General features: G+C 43.3%; 1 protein-coding gene across 3 annotated transcripts; it reads right to left on the reverse strand.

Annotated features, from left to right (window-relative positions):
• Positions 1-152: 152 nt before the first annotated feature.
• Positions 153-19,561, reverse strand: jakmip3 (Janus kinase and microtubule interacting protein 3). Of its 3 annotated transcripts, none has more exons than XM_015024758.1 (24): positions 19,265-19,561; positions 17,854-18,056; positions 17,187-17,429; positions 16,823-17,062; positions 15,792-15,983; positions 13,366-13,479; positions 13,093-13,248; positions 12,677-12,814; positions 12,575-12,610; positions 12,350-12,421; positions 11,633-11,737; positions 11,365-11,493; positions 11,194-11,277; positions 9,866-9,928; positions 9,421-9,519; positions 9,225-9,323; positions 8,999-9,052; positions 7,534-7,599; positions 6,929-6,997; positions 6,258-6,335; positions 3,759-3,992; positions 3,006-3,071; positions 2,877-2,936; positions 153-1,329 (listed from the first exon to the last, which is right to left on the reverse strand). In XM_015024758.1, the coding sequence occupies exons 2-23, from the start codon at positions 17,986-17,988 to the stop codon at positions 2,886-2,888; spliced, it is 2,523 nt and encodes an 840-aa protein (XP_014880244.1). In that variant the 5' UTR covers positions 17,989-18,056; positions 19,265-19,561; the 3' UTR covers positions 153-1,329; positions 2,877-2,885. The 3 variants fall into 3 exon arrangements, with proteins under 3 accessions (XP_014880244.1, XP_014880243.1, XP_014880245.1); XM_015024757.1 differs by having other exon boundaries at positions 8,993-9,052; XM_015024759.1 differs by lacking the exon at positions 15,792-15,983 and having other exon boundaries at positions 8,993-9,052; positions 19,265-19,560.
• Positions 19,562-21,903: the final 2,342 nt, after the last annotated feature.

A 21,903-nucleotide genomic window follows, 5' to 3' on the forward strand; every position in this document is an offset into this window, starting at 1 on the left:
TAGTTTGGTCTCTGAGGGGATCCAGCAACCCGGGTCAAAGCTGCCGGTCTGGACCGTCTGCTGGGGTTTGAGGTTTAGCTGCTCTGGCCTTAAATCTGAACGTTGGACCCTGTCAGTGTTTCCCATCATCAAAAACACAACACAAACGCCTCGGGTCTCATGTGCAACATTTTAATCTCAGTGATGATGTCAGAGTTTCACAGCAGGGCTAGAAAAATAGAATCTGAGATCATAAAAGTCCAGAATGCTGGAACTGAAGATGAGTGGGATCCACACAGAGTTGTGCTCTTTCTACACTTTGACTGATGACCACGAACTGCAGAGCTCACTTCAAACTTAAAGCTGATCTGAAGGATGACTTTAATTTAAAAAAATTAAAATTTGACTTAAAAGTACAAAATATTCAATCATTTTTGTATTTCAGATTGAGATTATCTCCAGTAGCAGAATAAAAACTTCATCTGTTTTATTAAATCAGCTGAAAGCAGTAAAGTTATCGTCCATCATCAGTAACAGGAATAAAACCAGGAACATTTTTCCATGAAGTAAACACTGTTTGGGTTTTAAAAGTTTCCACTTGGAGTCGGATCTCCTTATGAACACGGAGGAGGTTGGATCCACCTCCAGCACCTGGTGAAGAAACTCGGCGTCCTCTGGCAGGAAGGTTTTGCTCCGGGTCTAGACAAGACCTGCCACCATGTGGGGAGACGCATGCATGTTGCGTTCAAACATGCATTTCTGAAAAGCTTCCAGGCATCGGATGACCCGAACTCTGAAGGTCATCACTAACTCTCTCATGTCTGCAGATAGTCGGTTGTTTCATGGCCTCAGCCGGGACTTTAGTCAACTCACACTTGAGTTGAATGCTTTCCATTTCCCCACCTTCGTCTCCTGACATCTGCCTCCTAACGACGCAGCAGGTTTGTGTCTGAACCGGGTTTCAGTTGGACTTCCTGGTTCTGTTCAGCAGGCCTCTTAGTGTGGTAAAGACGTTTCTAGGTTCAGCATTTGGCTCTGAGACGGATGGTATTGCATTCCGCCTCAGTGACTCTACAACCAGTATGCAGGTGTCATTCAGCTGAAACCCAGATGTTTTTGTCTCATTTGCAGCATCACTGGCCTGAACTCAGCTTTCTTTCCATGGAAACCACTCAATCTCTGGGGCAGTCCTGACAGTGGCAGTTACAAAGTAGAGGCCAGCTGACAACAAGAATGGTCGAGTTGTGCTTTGTTGCCACTGGTTTCAGAGCTGCAAAGTCCTACAGTTTCCCGGTTCTGGTCCAGACTGAGCCGGCACTGCTGAGTGTCCACCTGGTGGCCTCTGGTGGGCTGAGAAAGAGAAACAAGGGCTCAGAAACTCTGCTGTGAAAAGGAGCAAGATACCAAACACCTGAGGAAACCCCGGGAACAGATTGACTCAGATTCTGAAAACACTTAAAGTTCCCACTGACAGACTGAATGATGATGGACCCAATGATTAGCCCAGACTACAGAATCTATCTGAGCATCTAAAACCAACTGAGGCCACAGTTTGAGTTTGCTACTAGTACCACCTGCTACTAGGTGGTACTAGTAGCAGGTGGATTTAATTTTTTATTTCCTTTATTTCAAGCAAGTTTTAGTTCTCTCCCTGATGGCAGTAACAACCTTTTCAGCTTGTCAATGTTCCTCTTAGGCCTTCTAACAAGCCATCATTGGATCCAGGTGCGTTAAACCAGGGAGAGAACTAAAACATGCAGGATGCCGGGCCTCCAGGACCCACTTTGGGCTCCCCTGCTCTAGTGTAAAGCGCTTTGAGTGGTCAAAATGACTGGAAAAGCGCTATATAAGTTCAATCCATTTACCATTCACTAAATTATATAAGTCATTCATGTCATAACTGAAACAGAAGAAGATGAGCTTTGACAGATGAATTAAATTGTGTTGAGTTTCTGATCTCTAAACGTTTGGAAAGTTGGGCTGCTGAGGTGTTCAGGGTCCTGGTGGTTCCTCTCACACCTCCAACAAGACCCAATAGGAACCTTTTTATTAAACCTCTTTTGACCACAGTGGAACCTCACCAACCAGACTAATCATGACCGGATCCGTTTGGTTACAGCTGAACCCAGTGCCGCCTCCTGCTGCTCCTCCTCCCGATGCTCCGCCCATCAGCAGCGGCTCTCTGAACCCACATGCAGACGGCGGCAGAGATCGCCTCTATCAGACCCTCAGAGTGAAGCTTGGACTTTGTTTCCAGACGTTAGACGTATTTTAGAAGAGCGTAAAGCTGCCAGGTTGGAAGCTTCAACACGCAGAGCGACGCTGATCATCATGCCGCGTTGCCCCACATTACTCCGGTAAACTTTTAGTAAAATGTTTTTGGCACTATTTGCCTTTATTTGACAGCAATCCGACAGGAAGGGGGCAGAGAGGGGAGAGAGGCCTGGGCCCAGCGAACAGAGGACAGGAGTCGGGCTCCAGATACCCGGTCTGTCTATGCGGGGCGCCGCGCTAACCGCTGCGCAACCGCGCAGTGCCTCTGTTCCCTTACTGGAATTTTTGTTTCTCTTTGGTAAATTATTTACATCTTTATACAACTTGAACTATCTGACGAATTCACCTAGTTTACTTTCTTTCATTTTCTTTGAAAAATCAGTTTTGTCACATTATTGCAACCAGTGGACTGGCCCAGTAAAAAGTCATTGCAGAGTAAAGAATCAACTAGTTGATGCAACACTGGAAACCTAATCCACTCTACGGTTACCTGGGTAAACCCTGGCGATGCTTTCACTGCCTGAGTCAACCTGGGTTACCTCAAAAGACCCTGATGTCTTGGATGAACATCTTTGAGCCAGTACTCCTGAACCTGGACTACACTTGTGTGATGTGTGACTCACCTGCTGCATTCAGGACCAGAGGATGAAGGCCAAAGAGAAGAATAGAAATAGAAACAGAAACTGGAAAAAAGAAAAGAATCAGTGGAGCTCGCAGTAGGAATAGATTAAAGATTTTCTGGTTGTTCTTACCTTCTCCTCTAGCTCTTTGATCTGTCGTTTCTGTGCTTCTATACATTCCTCCAGCTCCTTGTTCCTCTGTCCAGCACAAACATTATTACAAGGTTCCATGTTCATTCTGCTCTACTTTCAATCCTTTCATTGATATTAATCTCACTGCCAAAGCCGCTCATGTTGGTAAACCTTGTAATCACTGATGCCGAGTTTGGACGTGTGTGTAAACCCTCATTCCTGCTCTGATAATTAAAGGATAAATGAACAAATAATTTTGGTTAAGTTGCTGGCTCCCAGAAGAACAGAGTGTCAGAGCTGATCCATGATCCTTTAACACAGCGGCAGAAAGAACCGGGAGGCAGACCAGGAAGCTGGATGTGAACCAGCGGCTCTGCATCAGCTTCACTCATCGTGCTGAGAGCCAGGGGAGCAGCTACACACCAGGACTGATGGAGGTTTTCAGAGTGGAGCTGTTCTCGGGGTTTTCTTCGCTGGGGTAATTTTTTTTTATTTTGCTTTGCGGTTTTCATAGCCCAAATGAATTATGGCTAATAATAATTACAATCACACGTTACACCATGGAGATTTGTCCTTAGCTGTTAGGTTTCATACTGAGGGGAAAACTTGATGTCATCTGGAGCTTTTTACTACTTGACATGGCTCTAATTCTTTTGAAATGAACAGTAATTGGGCAAAAGTGGAATTCTTTGTGGATTATGAACCAGACTGTGACTAAAAACTAATGTAACTATAATATATGAAGCTGCTCACCTGCTGTGTGAGCTGAAGCAGTTCCATCCTGTCTCGGAGGATCTGGGCATCTCTTTCTCTTAGTTCACACATTACACATCGTTTCCATTGATCCATGGCTCTCCTCAGCTCCTCTTTCTCTCCTTCTGTTAACATGTCAGACAGTCGACCCTCTCCCTTCATTAGTCCAGGAGTCCTGGAAGCCTCTTCCTGCTGCAGAGCCTCGAACAACATGGCCTCCAGCTCCAAGATCCTCTGAGTCAAACACAGATGGTAGAAATGTCCTTTTAGTTTTGGTCTCCCTGGAACCAAAGACTGCAGGAGAAACTCCATCTTATCAGTTTGGAGGATAATGTTTCTTTATCATGATGTAGTGATGACCTTTGACCTGAACCTTCAGAGCCACATAAAGCTGGTTCCAAAGTGGGCCTTGAACCAGCTGCAGAACATTTCCAGGACCAGGGGCCTCATGCATAAAGCATGGGTGTGCACAAAAAATGTGCGGCGCCTTATTTTACGCACAAGTCGGCATGTATAAAAATGAACTTTGCGTCAAAGTGTACGTAAATATACGCACACTTTCTTGCTGGCGTGAAAATATGCGGCAGCCACGCAAACTTTTTCTGTGAACATATCAAACTACAAATCGTCAAAACTCACCTAAATACACTGAAACCTGACAACCTTCAGTGTTTTTTAGACCAAGCATCAAACCAATGTTTTTCATGATTTTAATATTTTGTTGCTTAAAAGTAATGAAATATTAAAATTTTGTTACCACATTTATCCTCAGACAATAAGCTAACACTAAATAAAGAAAATAAAATAAAAGGATGTGAAAACCTCGCTCGAATGTAAATAATAATTTTCCTCAGTTTTTTTCTCCTAAAGATGCAACATGTTGGTCCGTGAGCTGAAGCTCATGAAATGCATCTATGGGGTCATTTCATTCTCACTGAAAAAAACAGGGTTGGATCAGCAGATTAACTCCAACCTGCTGATTAAAAATAATCAACAGGTTTGATTATTTTTAAGGTGATTAAGGTGTGTAGACAATCCTGTATGTATGTAGCTGCGCAAAAATTTGCCACATTGTGGAGCGTTTTGTTCTCTGAGAACATCAGAAGGATTCAGAGGGAGCGATTAATCAGAGATCATATTGATCTGCTGTTGATGGTTTATTAGTGCTTAGATTAATCCAGACTGACCCTAACCCTCTGAGCAAAACTTAAAGAAAGAGCCGAGCGGAACCGGTACCGGTGCAGCTGCAGCCATCGAGTCTCCCGCTTTGTGAAAACGCCTTATGGACATAAAGCATCTTTATTCTGTAAATGTACAACTTACATACATGATTCTACTATTTAGAATAAACGTCCACATTCCCACTCAGACTCTCTGACTTTGTCTGTCTTTAAATCCCGGCTGAACGATCTGCTGCTGTTCAAACGGGCATTTTCATGATCTCTTTATTTATTATTTATTTTATTTGGATTTTATTTTTTTCTCTAAAATGTATTAGTTTTATTTTTGTGAGGTGACCTTATGTGTCCTGAAAACACATTTTAAATAAAATATTAAAAAAGTGGCACACTTCTGGGTATTTATACTAATTTACATTAATATGTATTTATGGAGGCGACAGGCGGAGCAGCAGCTGCTCTGATTCCCGCAAATTAGGATTAATAAAGGAAAGATGCGCAGCCACATGCGTGGGCACGGCTCAATGCATCCCCTTTTTTTTGTACGCCCCACTTTTCTAAGTTTTTCCCTACGCCAAGTTTTAGTGTGAAAATTGCCCATTTATACACGAGGCCCCAGAATCTAAAGTCTGAGACCAGAGAAACTCATCCAGGATTTAGTGGTTTGATTCCTGCAGCAGGTCAGACTGAGACCAGAAGCTGCAGCTGGAGATCTGACTAGAACCAGGAGGGTAGAGACACCACCTGGTTCTACACCACCTGGTTCTACATCACCCGGTTCTACACCACCTGGTTCTACACCACCTGGTTCTACGCCACCTGGTTCTACACCACCAGGTTCTACACCACCCAGATCTACATTCCATCACTGAGATTTTAAAATGCTGCTAGTTCATAAATCACTAAACGGTTTAAAGATCTGCTGGTGGACCAACCTGCTGGTTCTGGTTCTGCTCTGCATCCAGAACCAGAACCAAACATGGAGAAGAAGCTTTCAGCTTCTATTCACCACAAAACTGAAAAACAGCCAAAACACCGAGTTCCTTTAAATCCAGACTAAAAACTAATTAGTTAGGGCTTCTTTTGACCAGTAATAACTGGAACATCGAAAGTGTTTATAAATTGATCATTGTTTTCCTACTTTTCCAATTCAATATAATGTTTTTTCTGCTTGTTTTATTTCTTTCTAATCATGTAAAGCACTTTGAGGCAAAGTAGCTTATTAGCATAGCACAATAATTCAAAGAGGAGGGTTGTTGGATATGTTTGTTCTTATTTCTATATTGTTTCTAAACACAGTAAATGATGTGGTTGGACTGACCTTATGGGCCTGATCCATGGACTGCTTCCTGAAGTCCAGCTCCTCATCCAGGTAACCTTTCTGTTTTCTGAAGAGATCCTGGAGACAAATCAGACAAAATATGATGAATTTGAGCTGATAGAAATCATTCTGATGATAGAAATATCTTCAAACACTGAATCGGTTTGTGGCAGATGTGACTGCAGTCATTCACTTATTGATGGTCTTGAAGTTCATGTCAGTGAGTAAAACCTTCAGATCTTCTTGCTTAAAACAATTAAACTGTCTGAAAATCTGGTTTGTGATCAGTTATTCCGCTGATGTCATGAGATTTCATTTGTAATTTTTTAAAAACAGAAATGTTGGTCAGACAGTTTTACTTCCTGTTGAAAGATGATTTCATCTGGGAGCTGCAACCCTCACTCACACTGACCTTTAACCTTTTATCAGGTTCTGCTGAGATATTGCTTCAAACCAGGAGTTCACACTGAACTGAAGCTTCATGTTGTGATGATTCGTTGGATAAAATCAGATCCTCTGCATTAATGCTTCAACCATCATAAAGAGTCCAATAGAAAAGGTTTCTGTCGCCAGAACATCAGCAGCAGGTTGACTGTTGTCATGGAGACATCATTTATTAACATCTTTGTCAGATTATAGAGCTGGTCTGACAGTTGAAAGGTCGTCTTTACCTTCTCGTTCTCGATGTCCAACATTTTCTGCTGCAGAGCCGACTTGGTCACTTCGATGGACTCCAGCCACTGGAAGAGCAGACAGGCAGTCAGGTGGTTCTGAACTGTGCAGGCGCTGCTTCTCCTCTAGAGGACAAGAAAAGCTCTACAAAACTAAACTAGGCTTGTTTCCACAAGTGGTTTGAATCTGGATTCAGTGATCTAGATCAGTGTTTCTCAGTGTTCCAGACTGCCCTGCATGTTTTAGTGCTTCCTTCTGACAAACACACCTGACCTGTAAGAGTTGGTGGTTAAGGGGCCTCTGCAGCATTGATGGCTGCAGAGGAAGTCCTGAAATGATTTGTTCTGGAACAGAGACACATGTTGAAGATGCAGGGCCGGGGGGCTGAGGGCCACTGATCTAGATGACACATGTAGATGAGGTTATTGCCTCTGAAACACGGCAGCTTCCCAGCTTTCCTCCAACCAACAATACCATTGTTACCTTTAACAGTCATTTCATTTTTCATTTGATATTCAAGTAAATATATTGAAACCAAACATTTCTCTTGCTTGATATGTTAAAATCAGTTGAAGTTGGAGCCTTTAGACCAGATGTTTCTCACCTTTTCTGCCAGAGTGAGCACCGTCCTAGCATGGATCACAGTCACCTGCTCCTCATTGGACAAATTCTACAAGAAAAAACTTGCAGGTTAGATCATAAGCACATATTTTCACCTGAGTATCAACAGAAACAGAGGGAAGACTCATGTGAAAGGCCCTTCAGCTAAAGTTGGGTCTGTTCAGATTGGGTTTAGGGCCTGTAGCTGCCTTACACCGAGTTCTAAGGATGGTCTCCAAAGACGGTTTCACTGGTTCTCCTCAGTCCTTCCCGTGGCCAGCTGCTGATTGGTTCACTGGTTCAGCTGGGTGAAGGTCCAAGCTGAATCAATTTTAAGTTGCTGATGGTTTCACTGAACACATTGTCTTTGTGAGAAACAACTAGACAGGAAACAGACATGTTGGATCTTAAAGTGTGTGAAGAACTTGAGCTTCGATTATCTCTGGAAAGAATGGAGGATGTGATGTAAAAAGCTCTAATGTGAACATTTCTGAGCTGACTGGATGATGATTGAGGGTAACTGCACACAGTTTTAGATTTCAGAAGATAATTATAAGCTTGTCCTTGTTTCAATGAACAATGAGGACCAAACCAAGGCAGAATGGACCAGTGGCTCAGTCACTCGTGACTGGTTGACCCAGTTGTCCAGTAGGGACATTATGATCCTGAAACCTTGGGGGCTTAGCCAGGCCACGGCCAATTGAATTGGAATATAACAGTAGAATAAAGGTTATTTCATGTTAAAATGTTAAATGATACAGATCATTCTGCACCAGTTCAGTCTATAGGCCTGGTTCTGTGGAGGAAGCAGCTCGGTTCTGCTGGTTGTCCTGCACTCTGAACTGACTTCTCTGTCTGAGAAGAAAATCTAACATGACGTGATTGTAGAGCAGAAACACAAGAGCTGCAAGGACATGCAGTCACTCTGCTGCTGCGCCACAAAGGCACACATTGGTTTTTGTTTTCTTTTGAAGAATTCATGGTGGTGGGGTTTATGCTGCGGACTTACTGTTGGAATACTTACAATAAAGCACAACAATGCTTTTTGGTATGTGCTCTGTGTTTTTAATTTGGTCCTTTATGAGATTCAAGGACATCCAGACCCTCAAAGCCACGGAATGGAGGATGTGATGTAGTATGAGTAATAAAACTGAAACTTTCAGTCCTTCAGAACCAAAGGAGACAAAACCAGCTTCTACCGTCTGGTGATCACAGCGACCAACTGGGAGCCTCCAACAAACCAGTAACCAGTGAGACAGACTGGAGTCCCCAGAACTGGTTCTGAGATCAGTGGAATTATTTCTTTTCATTTTGTCATCAGTGATGTAGCATAAGGTAATAAACATGTAGTTTTACTTAATGCATTAGACAGTTATAAAGAGTTAAACATGGGTGGTTCCACAGCACACACAGATCCGATGGTTTTATTTAGCACATACATGTACAAGATAAATTCAACATACACTTACGGCGTTATCCCCCAGGATGTCCAACTTCTTCAACAACTCGGTGATGACAATGTCCTGTTGGGACAAGGGTTATCCCATCAGTGAGTTTTTCACATGTTCATAATGAGCCACAGAATGTTTTCACATGAATGTTGTGGTGTTTTCTGCATGAGCAAAAAAGTTCAGGACTAGTCTGAGTGCTTGGTGAGTGCAGGTTGGTCTGCAGGTGAGACCAGGTGCTACTCACAGTGACCCCTTCGGCCTCACAGTAGATCTGAAGGGGACTGAGACCTTCTGGGAAGTGCAGTTGTTTGAAGTTAATACCGGGTGAACGGCGCTCCCTCTCCTTTTCCCATGGGAACAGAGATGATGACAATGAAAGTTATTGATTAATCAGTAATTGCAATACAACCATTGCCCCGTTTCCCCAAAGCCAACAGTACCTCCAACTCCAAGATCCTGAACTCCAGCAACTCATTTTGGTCTCTGATGTCCTGAATGTCGTCGTTCAGTCGCAGCGCCTCACCTTCCATTTGCACCACCTGAGCGGCGACAACAATCAGGATCAACACTGGGATCATAGTTTGGGCTTCAGTAACCCGCACACATCTGAATCAACCCATTCTGCTGTTACTATTTTAAAGATGTGAATAAAACACATTTATTGACATCAGATTCTGGTGTCTTCTTGACCTGTGACCCACACTGAACCTCTGGTGCCACCAATCTGACAGGAATTGGTCAAAAGGCTGACTCCCAGTCCAGAACCACCTTAACAATAACTCCAAGATCTCCACTGTTGAGGTTAGTTAACCCTGAAGAAACCAAGAAGCTGTTGATGGTTCAGAACCTCCTCAAAGTCACAGGAGTTTAAATGAAGTGTTTCACCTTCTCCACCAGCTCCTGGTTCCTCTGATACAGTGCCTGCTTCTCCTCCACCCACTTCATGTCCTGAGAGCAGAGACATGACACAACTCAGACACCTTTCACCATGTTCCACCAGTTTACACACCAAGCTACACAGAATATGTTCATTACATATTTTGTGTAAATCATTTGTAGATGAGATTTTAGTCTGCTCCATTTGCTCGGGCAGTTTTTATAGCAGTTGAGACCCAAAAGAGGTCCAGAACCAGAAAAATTTGCAAAATGTGAATTTTGCATAATAGCCCCCCTTTAAAGATAATGCTGAACTCTGACACTTCCTATGAAAATAACCAACATTTCTTTCTATTTTTGAAAGAGGGAGAATTTTTGAGTTTGGGGATCGACCTTTAACCTGTGCAGGGCAAATTCCTGCTGGGGTAGGATCTTAATCACAGACCAAAACAAGATGATGAGTACCTGGCCCTGATTGGTCCGATCTGAGAAGTCATGAAAACAAAACATCAACATAAAGGTCCCCGGCCCCTCCATGAAGTGTCCAGTCAAAGTGAACAAGGGTTCAAGTGTTCAGGTTACAAACGTACAAAAATGTGAGAATTATGACAGGTTGCCTCTGCACCACAACTTCGAGGTCCAAAATTGCGGATCGGTCACTGTTTAGGCATTTACTGCTGAAACGTACAAATACAACAAAAAATTGACTTTAAACGTACATTGGCGATGTTTTGCTTTCCAGAGTCATTGCTGAAGATATTTGGCTGTTCAAATCTGTTTTCTTATGACGTGTTGAATACTGAACACCCCAAAAACATTGCTGTAAATCCACCATTTAACTCCAAGCTTCACATGCAGCAATGAATTGTGGGTAATGTACTTGGACTCGCCTGCATGTGGGCTTAGGCAGAAAGGGCGGAAATAGGACCCAAAAGGGGCGTGGCTAAGGCCGGAAGTGGAAGAACTGGGACGTACTTAACATGAATGCGCATCTGAAGGACAGGAAGGAGGAAGGATTGGGATTGGCTGTCAGCCAGGTGATCTCTGATAGCCAATAAAAATACAGAAATAAACTGGGGGTGGCGCAGGGGTAAAGTACGGCCTTAGACCGAAACACAGATGTCACAGGTTTGAGTCCCTTCCTGACAACCTTTGCCGCATGTCCTTCCCCTCTTTCATTCTCAAATAAAGGCCAATAAAACCTTTAAAAAAATAAATAAACTGAAGGCTGCCCCTCCCCCACCTGTTGATTAGGCTCAGCCTTTCTGAATGATCTCATCTACGTCTGAGTCTCTTCAATTTGCAGGTTTTTTTTGTTTTTGTTGGGGTTTTTTTACCAATCCTTGATGCTTCAGCGCTGACTCCAGATCTGCCACTCTGCTCTGATATCGACTGATTTCATTCAGCAGCTGTTCTCTGGTCTGAAAGACATGAGACAGAACCATCATCCTTAGCATGATCAGCGAGAATTCACCACTCTACTGCTGCCTTGCTCAGAGGCCATCTACCTTGATCTCCTTCTCAGCGTCGTAGTTTCCTCCGCATGTCTCGGCCAGCAGTGCGTACGCTCGCTGCAGCGCTTGGTACTCCTGTGTAAGCTGGCGGTAGCGAAGCTCTGCCTCCTCACGAACACAAGTCTGAAACCAGCAGTCAGTCGGCAAAACCAGTCAGACCAGTTCCAACATTTAAATCTGCTTCTTGTTCTTGGTCCCGGGACCTGAAGCTGTTGAGCCCGAGGTCGTTAAGATGGGGCTGGTTTAAGTTCTTAATTTTTACCTCATCAGGTTCCGTATCTGGAGTTCTGTCAGTGTGGAAGGACAAAGACGATCCGTCAGAATCCATCGATGCCTCTTCATCATAACCATAGAATGTCTCTATGACCTGCAGACAAACACATGACGCATGTCATCATGCAGGTCAACAAGTCCTCAGAAACAGCAGAGGAGTTGTTGAAATCATGATCTGGGAGTTCTGGGTACTAACTACTTACATTTTTATTTTGAATTTGCAGATAACTTTATGTTTCTGACTAATTCCATCATTTTTAAATATTTGATATTCTGGCCAGTTCCTCAGTACTTCAGTATTTTAGCACATACTTTTTCACTCTTGAACCAGTTTAAGAAGACTACTTTTTACTTCTACTTAAGTATAAATGCAATGGAGTACTACTACTTTTACTAGAGGACGGTTTGTCGCTCTTTTGGACATCGCCCTGAAACGAAGACCAGAACCAGAACATCATTCAGAACCAACAACTTGAAGGCTTTGAAACTGGATCTCTGAACTATTCAGAGTATTTCTACTGAACTATTTGTAGTAGTTCTATCAGATAAACGACTGGTTCAGTTGGAGTACACACTCCAAGCACAGCTATCTGCAGCACAAGTACAAATATTAGTAATACAAGGTTTTGTGGTTCTGATACTCATGTTGGCGTAATGACGACGGCTCGGCTGCTGGGTGGTTCTGGTGATACCAGAAGCTTCTCACCCTGCAGGCTCTGAAGGTTCTCCTCCTCCTCACTGGTTCCTGACGTCGGTACCTCAGTAACAAGTCTCGCTCCTAGAACAAACCAAACGTCTTTATTCATCCTCACTGACCTGAAGCTCATCAGCTAACTGAATATCACAGACAAGTACACATCGTCATCTCCTGATGTTACATGGATTACTCAGAAATTACCTCACAGGTACTGAGAGGCTGCTCAATACTTACAATAACATTCTTTACATAACCTGCCGTCTCCAGAGCCTGAAATCACAGAGGAGATTTAAAATGGCCGTCAAAGTCGTAATACTGCTGTAGTTTCTGTCGTACCTTAGAAAGGTCATCGATGATGTGTTGCTGCTCCACCACTTGTAACCGTAGAAACTCCATCTCACGCTCATCCTGGTGGTAGCCATGGTAACTTGAGGAGTGACTCCGGTCCAGATCGTTGAGGGAACTGGGTCTCCTCTGTAGACAAACAAAGAGATCAGGCTGGTACCGACGGTTCTGTTGACTGTTCAGAACCAACAGAACTGGATCATAGCTCAGTTATCAGGCTGAACTGAAAGTGTGTCTGCCTGTTTGGGTTTACTGGGTTCTACATGAATACTGACACCTGCTGGTGGGATGCAGTAACTGAACTCGGGTGTTTTTCTATGTCAGCTGATATCTGGATGCATTTTTATGTTATTATTGCTCAGTTAGTTCAAATGGAAAAGAGTGTTGTGTGTGGTCACCATGGTTACCATAGTTGCCATCTCCAGGTTCTCTTGGGTCACAAAGCGAAGTTTGTTATCAAGGCGACGCAGGGCGAGAGCCAGCTCTTCGTTTTTCCTGCTCAGACGTTTGTTTTTATCCAGAAGGGGAAGAAACTGACTCTCTGTTTCTCTCAGACGCTTCAGCTGAACAGGACAAAAATATTTTAAAATAAATTAAAATATTAAAAAGCTGAGTAGGAATGAGTTGGGGAAAGCACTTTGCTTTAGATGGGTGTGTTCTGGAGGGCAGGACATCTTTACCAGTTCATTTCGCTCTTCAGACAGCAGAGAGTTTCGATCTTCCAGTTTCCTGACGACTGCACTGAGCTCAGCGATCTTCAGCTGAAACCTGCGAGTGTCTCGATCGTCTTGAGACTGCACACAAGATCAGAGGGTCAGAGGTCTGTTCAAGAGAACAAACAAGACAGTAAACAGAGCTGTTCAGACCATTAATATTTACTTTTTATCATTTAAAGATTATTGATCAGGGTGGCTTTCATTGGGCAATCAGCTGATCACATGATCTTAAACTTTACAGAAGAGGATAAGAGCAAACAGTGAGTGGATGGAAAATAACGTAGGTCAGAAGATCAGAGTGTTTGGATGGTTCGGCCCTTGGCAGCCACAGGTCTTATGTTCTGTGGTAAAATACTTTTCGATGAGTTGGTACCTGATCTTTAACAGTATGTTGCCAGGGCATCTTGTCCCCAGAAGTATGCCCCTATATGGAAGACGCTGTGACAGATCACAGGTAAATAAATCAGCACTTAGATTTAGGTTTCTCTGTTCTGTGGAGTCTCTGTGTTGTCCTGTCTACCCCTTGATTATTTTCACTTGGTCCTTGCTTCCCCTGATTGTCTCCCTGTGTATTTAAATCCACCTGTGTTCCTTGTTCTTTGTTGGGTCCACGTCTAGTGGTTTATGCTACCATTTTGTCTTCTGTCAAGTCTGTTGTCAGTTTCTTTGAACCAGTTGCAAGCCATTAACCTTCCGCATCTGTGTTGCCTGGACTTTTGCATTGCTTACTTCTTCATTAAAATACCATCGTTTTCTTCAATTCAATCTGGGTCCTCTGCGTCTGCCTCGCCACCACTCACCGCAAATCATGACACCTTGATTTTTGAAGGTGAGATTTTTTTTAGAGGGAGTGATGCACAAAGAGTGCCGTTGATTGGTTTCACTTATGAGGAGGTGAAGCATTTTATTATTATTGCTTGGTTATTTAAGGCACTGGTCTAACTCTATTAGACCAGCGCCTAATAAAGTTAGGCACACAACTTTATTAGGTTCCACAAACACACACTTTTTGTGTGTGTTGGTTGGCCTGCACACCAATTATTTTATCCTCTCTTTGATAAGAACTATCACCAAAGTATTCTTCATGCAGATGGACAATAACCATTACCGATGAGAATAGACATGATTAAGATGAACATGTTACCTGAACAGGTTGATATCAGCTGGTGTTTGACCTGCAAGCAGATTTCAGACACTCTAACAATCAAAGCTGCCCAGTTCCTGGTGAACTGGTGTGACCTGTACTGGGAAAGACCCAGAACACAGTCAACCTGATAAACCTCCTCAAATGATACTTGAGGACAAGAAGCTGCAAGGATCTGTTGATAAATTAAATAATTGGATTCCAGATGTACTCAACAAGAATTTTTTTTAAGGTTTTATTGGCTCTAGTGGCCTTTATTTGATAGTTAATTGACAGGAAAGTGGGAAATGAGAGAAGGAAGACATGCAGCAAAGGTCACCAGGTCAGGAATCGAACCTGTGACAGCCACGTCGCGGACTAAGGCCTCCATATGTGGGTTGTGCTGAACCCCTGCGCCACCACAGCACACCCAAGAGAAATTTGAAAAAAGAAAATTAAGAGAAATTTGAGAATATTATTATCCATAAATTCAAACTGGATGCACAGCTAGTTTGCAGTAAAAGTTAGTTTACTGCAAACTAACCTTTCAACAAGAATTACCTCAGAGATTTTTATGATTTGGACAAACAAGACTTCTTTAGACTTCTTCAACTTGGGCATTATTAAGACAAAGCCAGTATACCTTTGGAAATTTAAGGAAGCCATTAATAAAGGCATTCCAAGGCAGCATTGAAAAGAATTTAATCTCTTAAACTTTATTTTTCAATGCAACCAGAGAGATTTCTAAACATGATCAAGCCAAATGGAGGAAAAGAAGCCAAGATGAGACTGGCTCAATATATGATGGATGGAAGAACAGCAGACCGCTGTCCTGGGGTCAGAGGTTATGAATACAGTTAGTGAAGATAAAACTGAATATTTAATTCTGGGGAATTTACGTTGGGACTTCTGCCATTATAACTAAAACAGACTGTATCTGCCACAGACGTCATTGGCAGAAAGTGAAATTAAAATGGTTGAAAAAGGAATCTGGCTTAAAATTTCCAGGAAATAATTTGAATGAAGTGGATTGAGACATTCTTCCTTCAAATGGGAATAATGTTGCAAAGGCCCTTAATGGTTTTTGGTTCTCACAATGCTGCTTTAATTTAATACAGAAAATGACTCCCAGCCCTTTCAGAAATATATGATAGGGAACCAGCAGGAGCTGAAAATGTTTCTAACGTTGCCACATGGGGGCAGCAAAGATAAAATCCCAGACTTTTTTCATGCATTTTTTAAAAAAGTAGGAAGAGGCGGGGCTTACAAAGAAAGGAGCATTGTTAGGGGTGGAGTTAGCAGGATGGTTTAGCCCCGCCCTCTGTGCGTCTCTCAGAGCAGCGATTTGTTGTTCAGCAGCCTGAGTCTGTAACTGGAGGCGGTGGGCGTGGCCAGCCTGCAGCCCCAGAGCTTTATCCAAAACACTGACTGCTCTGTCCTTCAGCTTTATCTCATCCATCTGCACACGGTGAGAGACAGACAGGGAGACAGGCGGAGGGTTAGTCAGGCATCATCACACAGGTAGAAGAGAGGAGCATCAGGGCAGACAGACAGGTGATGGGCGGGGTCATGAGTCTGCTGCTTTGGAAGAAAAACTGCAGCTGGCAGTTATGAGAGCATGTTGCGCTGAAATGAGACGGAACTCGACTTCAGCTGGTTTCCAGTTAGGTCAACTGGGTCTAACTGGGCCCAGCTGGAAAACAGGTTTTTGTTTCGACCTCTAGCCTTTTTTACACCCACAGAAACAAAAAAGAAGCAAATAATTGACTTTTTTTTGGATAAATATGCCAAAACGTTGACCTGAGTGTGCCGACTACTCCAGACAGATAGCGGGCCGGACCAGAACCTGGGACCTAACTGAACATAATTCAGCTGTTTCACCTCCTCTTAATGACAACCATCTTCTCACCAAGATGAAATCTACAGAGGTCAGAGGTCACATGCTGATCAGCAGCTAAAATGATGCTGGTGGAGCAGGACAGCTGCTCTTTGTTTCTGCTCAGTACCAGTCAGTGACAGAGTGAAACATGGCTGAATCATCCCAGTCTTTTCTGAGTGTTTCCTCCAGCTCTGGAGGAAACACGGTCTGCTAATCAGGATTCAGTGGATCAGAAAATGGATCAATGTTTTCCTTTCAGTGAAAGTTGTACAAACTATCAGCTGTTGGATGATTTGGCTTTCTTCATGTGTTTGGAAACCTGGAGAAATCTCAGCAGATAAATGAAGAAACAGGATCAGTTTGTCCTGGTATCTCAGCTATCAGTGTACAAACGGTGTTTGTGCCACAGTGCCCCCTACCAGTCGCCGGATCTCTCTCTCACAGTCTTTCTTGGTTCTGTGGAGCTCCTCCTGGTGCTGGTGATGTGCCGATCGGAGCTCGGCTGCTCTGGCCTGGCAGGCCTGCTGAGCCAGTGCCAAGGTCTCCTCTGCATGTTTTTTTGCTCCCCGCAGTTCCTGCACCTCCTGCTGGAGGCGACAGCGCTCCGTCTCCCAGCTCCTCCTTGCCTCCTCCATTTCCCCCATCAAGGTGCTTCTCACCTGCACAGAGAGTCAGGGTTAGGACAGGAGCGCCTTCTGAGGCAAAACCATCTAGAAAATCCAGATTTAATCACAATGGAATGGAATGGAAGTTGTGAAATATTGACGATCAGTCGATGCTCACCTTGTCTGTTGATCCGTCTCTCAGGTTTTGGACGAGTCCATTCAGACGTTGGATTTCTCCATCTTTAATCTTAATGACCCTCATTAGCTCCATCTCATGTTGCCGTAGCAACGTCTCCCTGGTAACCGCCAGCTCCTTCTGCTTCTCTTCATGGAGTTTGGTCTTCAGCTCTGTCAGGGTGACCGTTGCACGGTTATGCTCCGCCTTCAACTCCTGACTCTTCTCTCTCTCCAGGCGGCTCACCTGGTGAAGCCAGAAACAACGTTACCTCACACAGACATAGTACTACTGACAGTACCGCAGTACATCAAGTACTACTACTGGAGGTACCACAAAAACTGTACTAGTACCCAAAACGTGATAAATACAACTATGGTGTTGTTACAGAAAGTACTTTATGGACTATAGAAACTTTTGTAGCACAACTAGAATTGCTACTGTAATTGTATTAATATCACTAGAATTACTACAGTAACTGAAATTGGTAAAGTAAATGCATTGGGTTACAGAATGTACTACAGTAACTATAGCAAAGGCTACTATGGTTTCTGCAGTAGTGTCTCTGACGGTAACAGAAACTAGTAGTGCTGGTTTGAGAATACTTGTAGTTGTCCTACTAATGAAGCTATGGCAGTCACAGTGGGACATTTGGATCTCCAGTCCTTACCTTATTTTTCTCCTGTTGGAGTTCAATCTGAATCTCCGTCAGTTTGGCTCTCAGTTCCTCATTGGCCGCTTGAAGGGTTGCCATGGCGTCTGGTCGCTCTCCCTTTCCTCGCCCTGCTACTCCTCGTTTTGACATAACCAACAGCTGCTGGCTCCTCGCCCTCCTCCAGCTAAATGTCAGCCTGATCCTTCCTACATCTGCACCTGTGGACACAGGAAGTTGTCACTGTGTAGCTCTGTAGGATGTGAAGGATTTGTGTTGTAGCTCAGCAGGTTTTGCAGATGATTTCTGTAATATTTTTTAAAGAAATTAAGTCCTTTGTGGTCAGCATATTTCAAGAGGAAAAGACAAACACTCTAGGACAAAACATTTAATTTGGGTGATAATCTGATTTAGATTTGATCAAGGGGAAGAATTTTCTCATCCTCTATAGATAGATTGGCTAATTTTAGCATGACCTTCACAATAACTCACCGTGCTTTTTAAAAACATTTTATGATTTGACAGCAACTGCCTGTGAGTGTCAGGTACTATATTCCTTATATGACCTTATATGTTTGTAAGACAAATGTTACTAAATCTGCCTGTTGCATTTGAACCTCTGCACCACTGAGACATTTCATTCTGAGCAGCATCACATGGAAGGAGAAATTAACCCTAAGGTGAAGGTAATCTAGAGAGAAAACTTGCCAACAAACAACTTCAAAACCTTCAGGATTTTTGAGCTTTTCTGTAAAGAGAAACAAACCAAAATCCATCTGGAAATGTTTTCAAACCTGGTGACCAACTTCAGTAAAGATCTGTGCTGCTGCAAGAGTCCAGATTCAACTGTTGAGACATGTTTTGCTCCAGGATCTGCAGGAAACTTTAATAAATTTATTTATAACCTGTATTTCACATTTTTGTTGATTTTCTTTCAATAGACCATCCATAAAATTACAGGCTGTTCATTTCTTTGTGAGGACATGAAATTTGCTGGGGATTGAATAATTATTCTCCATAATGTGTTTGTGTTTAGTTTTAGTGGCGCGGCACGATCTGAGATGTTTGTCGGTCCTCTGCTGTCGTGTTTCTCTCCAGTATTTATTTCTTAAGTACCAGCTGGATTAGTGTGCTGTCACTGTAGTATAATATTGTGTATTTTGGATAAATGTCAGTAACATTTCAGGAATCACATCCATCTGTAGTGTTTGTGCAGCAGCTGCATCCTGGTAGTTTCTGTGCTTCTCTGTGGTTCTGCTAGCTCAGCTGCATCCCTGTAGAGTCTCTGTTCTGAACTGTCAAGTATTTTATTCGTACTCTGCAGAGACTTCCTGATCCTTCTGTGTGATGAAGGGCAGTGACAGGTTGATTGTTTCCATGGGAACAGGATCAGCTGTCAGCATCAGCAGCAGAAAGATGCAGAACTTACCGTGCAGCAGGATGCTTTGGACGCCTCATCGTTGTTTGTGCTGACCAGCCTCCTGTGCAGCATGCTATCAGGCTATCAGAAGCTAGCTCCACTGCAGCTTACAGTGTGTGTATCGGGGTGAGTGTGTGTGTCAGGGTGTGTGTGCTGCTGCCTCTCTGCCAGCCTGTAGATGCAGTTAGCTCCGTCACTTTGGGTTCCTCTGTCACTCGGCTGCTAGCATCTCTGCAGCTTCTGCTTACATCATCACCTCCTCTTCTTCTTCTTCCTCTTCCTCCTCTTCCTCTCCTCCCAGCATCCCTTGGTGTGATGTAGCTCAGCTTTCTGATTTTTCTCCCTCTGCAGGACAAAGCCTGTCATCACAACTGACTGGAGGTTTAACATCTCTTAGCAGTGAGACACTACCAGGTGACTATTGATGGTTTCTATGACAACAGAAACATTAGCTGACATAAGGTTGATAGTTAATCTTTAATTAATGTCGGGTGGACCAGGAGTCCAGTGACGATCAGAACGCGATGAGATCCATCCCAGAGTTTCCACAGCTGAGCCACTGCTGGGTGTGAGGAACAGACATGTCAGGAAATAAACAGAAGGGGAAAACTTGCATAATGGTATTTCAGGAAACATTTTGACCAATCAGCTGGAGGGAACGATGCTGACTGCAGCAGCTTTCACCATCACAACACGACAGGCAGAGCTCAGACAACATGTCTCCCATCCTTTTGCTTTCTATTATTCCTTACTCTCTGGCTCTAGATGAAATCAGCTCAATTTCACCTTTCAATAACTGTGTGTGTGTGTGTGTGTGTGTGTGTGTGTGTGTGTGTGTGTGTGTGTGCGTGCGCAGGGGACCAGCAGACATAAGCACAGGAATCTAACACAAAGAGCAGAAATGAGGAAGAAAAATGATTGAAGTTTTCTGACTGGGTTTCTGGTGAAACCTTTATCCACATGCTAGGTGCTTATTTAAAAAAAAAAATTCATTAAACCTCTAGTTGCTCAGACTTTAAAAGATTTGCTCCTACTCAATGAGATGCAAATTTGCTCTACAAACAAGATTGTGTCAAGAAAATGGGAACAGCAAACATAGTCATCTGTCAAGACTCTTAGGGTTAGATCCATGAGAAGACGATTGAGCCAGAGGTTTTCTTAAAATATATCATAATCTAACATCTTCTTCAATACCAGTCATCTTCAAGTCCTTTATGCCATCAATTAGATTGAGCATTTTTGGACTTGGATGGGCCGGTTTGACTGTGGTTGCCAGATTTTCCGTGATCCACTGGATTGCGGCTGGATCACGGTTAATCTCTGACACATTTTTAAGGTGGTGCGTCGCCTTTAACAGCCTGTGCAGGGCTCTGACTTTGGCCACAAAGTTCAGGTCATCAGACTCCTGGTGCTGGCCTGTGAACAGTCAGGAATGCAGCTAGGATGGGGTACATACCGCTGCTGTTGGCTGTGTCCCAGCTGTGGGAGTGAGGATCAGGACAACCAACCCCCAGAACACCAGGAGAACAGGAATCAGATAAATAAAGTTTATTTTCAACAATGATGAGATGGTGATAATGTGAGTCTGGTTCTTGGGAGGAGCTACCGGATCATCAGTTTCACTGAAGAATAAGGAGAGGAGAATGGTGAGTTCAGTTTTGTCGGAAAAGGGAATGTTGAAAACAATCAGAAAGTTCTTACTTTGTGTTGAAGGTATTTTGCCAAGGAGGAAATACTGCAAGTTCCAAGGTACGGTCTTTTTTGTGGGCATCTTTGTAGTGATCCAGGTTCCAGCGTGAAATCTTGATGGAATGAGCTCTTTGATGGAGACTTGGAGACTGCGGTGGAGGGCGGACGGGTAAGTACAGGCGAGGAGGAGCGAGGAGCGAACCGACTGCCAGCTGAGAATCCAGAAACAGGTTATTGTAGTTTTGTGGAAACGTTGGAGGGACTCAGGCAACCAGTGGGTACCGTATTTTCCGCACTATAAGGCGCACCATATTATAAGACGCTCCTTCAATGAATGGCCTATTTTAAAACGTTTTTCATATATAAGGCGCATAGAATAGACGCTACAGTAGAGGCTGAAGTTACGTTATGTATCCACTAGATGGAGCTGCTCTAAAGTGAATATCAACAAAACAGTCCGACTCCGGTCGGAGAGCCTTTGTAGAGCCCTGAAAACATGTTGCGAACGTGATATTGTTTAATAGGTATATTGATCATATTGTGCAAGCATTTATTTGATTTAGTGTTTAGTTGGAATAATTCAATTGGTTGATAGCTAAATATGTGCTCCAACTGTTTTATTTTTTTATTTCATAAATTTCTGTCATGATAATACCCCTTTAAGACCCCAATGCATGATGGGAGTTGAAAGTTCATGACCTGAGATTATTAAAAAAAGATGAGAAAACTACACACGCTGTATGCTCGAACCGTTGATTTTTTTTTTTTATAAAGTTGCACAAAAGCTAATTTGAGTTTCTTTTAAGTTCTTTTTAAGGGTGCAACACCTTCCGCGACTGGGCCGGGCGTGGCCTGACGATGGCCACCCTTCTCCTTTTGTGCACAGCATGTTGGTGGAGAACGTGGTGCTAAATGACCTGCAGGCGACCTGATTGTAGACGGTCGGTAGGTAGATGGGT

The sequence above is a fragment of the Poecilia latipinna genome, unplaced genomic scaffold (genome assembly GCF_001443285.1).
Source record: "Poecilia latipinna isolate Pla-1442-1.1 unplaced genomic scaffold, P_latipinna-1.0 Scaffold3798, whole genome shotgun sequence".
NCBI lineage: Eukaryota > Metazoa > Chordata > Actinopteri > Cyprinodontiformes > Poeciliidae > Poecilia > Poecilia latipinna.